Consider the following 4,564-nt stretch of genomic DNA (forward strand, 5'->3'; position numbering starts at 1 on the left):
ATCGGCCCTGTCTCCCCCACCGCCTCGCCCGCCTCGCCCTCGCCGCAGGTCTGGACCCTCGCGGCGGACGGATCGGCCGCCATCCGACCCGAGCCCGCAGCCACCCTGACCGGCCACCGGCGCGCCGTCTGGACCGCGGTGAGGACGCCCTCGTGCAGGGGTGGGGCGTGGTCGCCCTCCTCTTTACGACGAAGTCATTTATGAACTCTCAGGCCTTCGCGCCACTGGACCGCGTCGCCGCCTCGGGCTCCGCGGACATGCTCGTCAAGGTGTGGTCCATGGCGGACTGGGTGAGACACCGAGATCGCCCGAGAGCGCCCGAGGTCACCCGAGGTCACCCGAGGTCACCCGAGTTCACCCGAGATCACCCGAGATCACCCGAGTTCACCCGAGATCACCCGAGGTCACCCGAGATCACCCGAGGTCACCCGAGGTCACCCGAGATTGGACTCTCGCCCTAGGCCTGCCTCCGCACCTTCGAGGGGCACGTCTCGAGCGTGCTGAAGGTGCGCTTCCTGCGAGGCGGCGCGCTGCTCGCCTCCTCAGGCTCGGACGGGCTGGTCAAGGTCTGGTCCATCAAAGGCCAAGAGTGCGTCGCCACGCTCGACGCGCACGAGGACAAGGTGCACTCACTCACACACACCACACACCACACCACACCACACACCACACGCACACGCACACGCACACACACACACATGCACACACACACGCACACACACACACATACACATACACGCACACGCACACGCACACACAGCACGCGCACGCGCACGCGCACGCGCACGCGCACGCGCACGCGCACGCGCACGCGCACGCGCACGCGCACGCGCACGCGCACGCGCACGCGCACGCGCACGCGCACGCACGCACACCGCTCACCCACGTGCACTGGGCTTTGCACTTCAATTGCCATCGGGCTGCTGTCTCTGGACGTGTAGTCGGGGGACGTGTAGTCGGGGGTTGCTCCCCTTGCCGGCCCCACCTTGAGTATGTCAGAAGTGTCCCTTCCCTTCCCTTCCCTCAGGTCTGGGCCATCGACGCTTACGAGCCGCCCTCGAGGGGCGCTACCGGCGGCGGCGAGGGCGGCGGCGAGGGCGGCGGCGAGGGGGGCGGCGAGGGCGGCGGCGAGGGCGGCGGCGAGGGGGGCGGCGGCGACCCCAGAGGCCTTGGTGAGCTCGTCTCGGGCTCTGCCGACTCGGTCATTGTGCGCTGGCGCGACACGTCGAGCGCGTCTGGGGCGCAGGCGCCTCCCAGTCCGCCTCTCTCGCGCTCCCTCCACCAGCCCCCTCCTCTCCTCCCCCTCCCCACCACCCCTCCCTCGCCACAACCTCCCTCGCCGCCGCCTCGCTCGCAACCACGCCCCCTCGCCCCCACCGGCCTCGCCCCCCCAACCTCCTTCGCCCCCCTGCCCGCAGGCCTCTGCCGAGGCGGAGCAGTCTCTGCAGGAGGAGCAGGCGCTGGCGAACGCGCTCGCCTCGGGCGCCGTGGCGTCGGCGTTCCGTGCGGCGCTCGCACTGCGCCGACCCCGCGCCCTCCTGACGGTGCTGCAAGGTCTCCCGAGCACCGATGCCGCCGATGCTTCCCTGCGCGATTGCGTGCGAGCCGCCGCGGACGACGATCTGGCCTTCTGCCTCGAGTGCTCGCGCGACTGGCAGCCGCGCCGCGAGCGGCCGACGAGAGCCGCCGCCCCGCGGTTGCACGCCCTCTCGCCACTCCCCGTAGGTCGACGCGTGCAGCGCAGGCCCTGACCGGCCACCGGCTGCTTCACGCGGTCCTCCGAGCGGTTCCGGCCCGCAAGCTGGCGGCGGTGCCGCGCGCTCGCTCGCTGGTGGAGGCGCTGCTGCCGTACGCGGCGCGCGCGAGAGAGAGGGGGGGGGGGGGGGGGGTAGGTACGCCGCGTCGGGCGTCCCACCGTCAGCCCGCGCGGGCTCGTATCGCGAGTAGGTGCGGCACTATGAGCGGCTCGACCGGCTGCTCGTCGGGACCCACTTCCTCGGCTACACCCTCTCCTCCATGCGGCTGCTCCGGCCGGACGCCGCGAGCGCTGCGACCGCCGTCGGATCATCCGCCACCGCGATGCCGCCTCGCGCCGCCGAGACGGTTCGTGTGGCGGATCCAGCCGCCGCGCCGTTGGGGGGCGGCGTGGTCGACGCGCTCACGCTGCTTGCCACGGCGCTTGGAGAGGCGGCGGACGAGGCGGCGGAGGGCGAGGGGGGCGGGGGGGGCGGGGAGAGCGAGGGTGGGGAGGAGGAGGCGGAGGGGGAGGCGGAGGGGGGCGAGCGACCTCAGGCCGAGGGCGAGGCGGAGGTGCGGGACGGCGAGAGCGGCGGGCCCGGGGAGGGGGCGGCGGAGGCAGCCGGTGCGGCCGAAGAGGTGGACGAACTGGTCAAGGGGGGGAGGACTGCCACTGGAGGTGCTCGGGCCGAGCCCTCGCCGCGCCGATCGCGCGCAGCGAAGGCAGCGGGAAAGAAGCGCGCGCCCGCTGCGGCAGACGCGCCTGCCGCTGGTCGCACCACTCGCGCCAAGGCTCGCCGTGCCGGCGGCCGCACATCGCCCGGGTGAAGCCGCCCGCACACAAATGGGGGCGCGGTTGTGTGCGATGTGGTACGTTCTCTCTTTCTCTAAAGACCGGTGCCGGGTCTTGCAAAAAGAAATGAAGGGTTCGCGGCAGGGGCTGCGGAGTGCGGTGTGTGCTGTGCCTGTGGTGTGCGCGCGGCAGGCGGCACCCCCCAGCCCCGCACACGCACGTGAGGAGGTCTCGACAGTCGACACGGCCGGAGCGCGGACAGCTTGCGCGTCGCGGGAGGGCGCGTGCAGGTAGAAGGAGATACTAAGAGACACGCGATTCCAGTACACGAGAGACCGCGACATACACCCAGCACCCACCGTGTCCCGTGAAGTGGCGTCTCTCTCGTCTTGTGTCCGATGGAATCGTGTTCTCTACAGCTGAGCCGGCGCCTTTGCTCGTCGGCGACGGAGACGTGTGATGATGGCTACCAAGGTCGAGAGGACCGCCGCAACGGCGACGACAGGCACGGCCACCCGTTGAGCCACCCGTTGCCGCGCCGTCGTGGCCGCGGCCGGCTCGGTCATAAGATAGTCGCCGCCCCATTTGCCGAGGAACCCGAAGGTCGGGAGCCCGGCGAGAGAGATGTGGATGGTGAGCACGTTGTGCATCCAGCTCCAAAGTTCGTCTTTCTCCTGGGTGTGTAAGCTAGCCACTTGGCTGTTGCCGTCGAACTCGGAGCAAGGCGAGCCACAGCACAACCCCTGACTTGCTGCTGCGAAGATGCCAACTGTGGCGGCAGCACACCTACGAGCAGCCCCTTGTGTTTGCAAGGTGCGGGCCAAGGAGAAACAAAAGAGCTAGCGGGCGCACGTCGACTTTCCAGCAGTTGCGTTCTCAAATTCGTATCGGCCAAGCGCGTTCTGAACGACGACACCTCCGGCGCAGGCTGCCGTGCACTGGAGCATCTCGTAGTTGCAGTCTCGGCGATCATTGGATCCACAGCAGGAGTCGTGCGCCTTGCAGCATTCGTCCTCACAGAACAGGGTTGGCGCCGAGAAGTCACACATGAAGACGTCGTCGAAGTCGTACCTCTCTCGCACTTGCTCGCCGCCGCACCACCGCGCTCCGCAGTAGTTGCCACATGCGCGGATCCCGAACCAGTGCCCTGAGTGCGTGGTGGTGGTGCGTGAGGTGGTGCGGAGGCGTGAGATGAGGTGATTCGGCGGCCCGTGAAACACCGGGGTTTGGATCCGTGAAGAAGTCGAAGATGTCAAACGTGATCTCCAAACCCGACTTGTTGGTCATCGTGGTGTTGGGCGGCCCGAAGCCGCCCAGCCACAGTCCAAACGCGGGGGTTGCACCGACGTGTAGTGAAAGCATGACTCGGTCTCGTGTGTGTGCCAGCCGGGCCGTCCCTCTAGGAATCCACCCAATCCCCAAAATACGTACTTTTAGTTTACTGGGGGGGGGGGGGGGGGTGCCATCGTTTCATTCAACACAAGCGCGGCGGGAAGGTTGAAAGGGAAAACCCACTAAAATGCGACGAACGAACTTTGGGGGGGGGGGGGGGGGGGCCCCCCAAAATCCCCCCCCTCCCGCCGGGGGGGGGACAAAAGAACTTTTCCCCCCCTTTCCCCCCCGGGGGAAACCCCAAAAACCGACCCCCCCCGGTTTTCTAAATTCCCGGGGGAGGGGCCATTCCTTCCAATTGGGCCCCCCCCCCGTACAAAACCCTGGTTTTCCCCCCCCCCCCCCACCCAAGGGCCCCCCCCCCCGGGGGGGCGAAAACATCCAGGGGGCCCCCACCCCTGGGAAAACACCCCTTCCCGGGGCCCAGGGCCCCAGGTCCATTCCCTTAAACCGGAATAAAAATTTTCCCCCCAATAAAAATTTGGCCCCTTTGGGAGCCCCCCGGATTCCCCCCCACCCCCCCCGAAGAATCCCCCCCCCCACGGGGGGCCCCCCCGGGGCCGGGGGGGGGGGGCAATTTTTGGAGGGGGGGGGGGGCTCTTTTTTGGGAGCCTGGTCTCCGGGGACCAAAGCGGGGGGTCC

The 4,564-nt window shown here is 68.9% G+C and overlaps 1 protein-coding gene across 1 annotated transcript in view; it reads left to right on the forward strand.

The window, feature by feature from the left end:
* EMIHUDRAFT_99690 (hypothetical protein) overlaps nucleotides 1–3,484 on the forward strand; it is a gene marked incomplete at both ends in the record, with an annotated part of 7,052 nt that extends 3,568 nt beyond the window's left edge. Inside the window, 7 exons of the mRNA XM_005781626.1 lie at nucleotides 49–138; nucleotides 507–623; nucleotides 1,028–1,207; nucleotides 1,419–1,696; nucleotides 1,726–1,810; nucleotides 1,948–2,310; nucleotides 3,458–3,484. Of these exons, the coding sequence (XP_005781683.1) occupies nucleotides 49–138; nucleotides 507–623; nucleotides 1,028–1,207; nucleotides 1,419–1,696; nucleotides 1,726–1,810; nucleotides 1,948–2,310; nucleotides 3,458–3,484 (1,140 nt within the window). The remainder of the gene's footprint in view (nucleotides 1–48; nucleotides 139–506; nucleotides 624–1,027; nucleotides 1,208–1,418; nucleotides 1,697–1,725; nucleotides 1,811–1,947; nucleotides 2,311–3,457) is intronic.
* Between the last annotated feature and the right edge of the window lie 1,080 nt (nucleotides 3,485–4,564).

This window comes from Emiliania huxleyi, assembly GCF_000372725.1.
Source record: "Emiliania huxleyi CCMP1516 chromosome Unknown EMIHUscaffold_20, whole genome shotgun sequence".
Classification (NCBI taxonomy): Eukaryota; Haptophyta; order Isochrysidales; family Noelaerhabdaceae; genus Emiliania; species Emiliania huxleyi.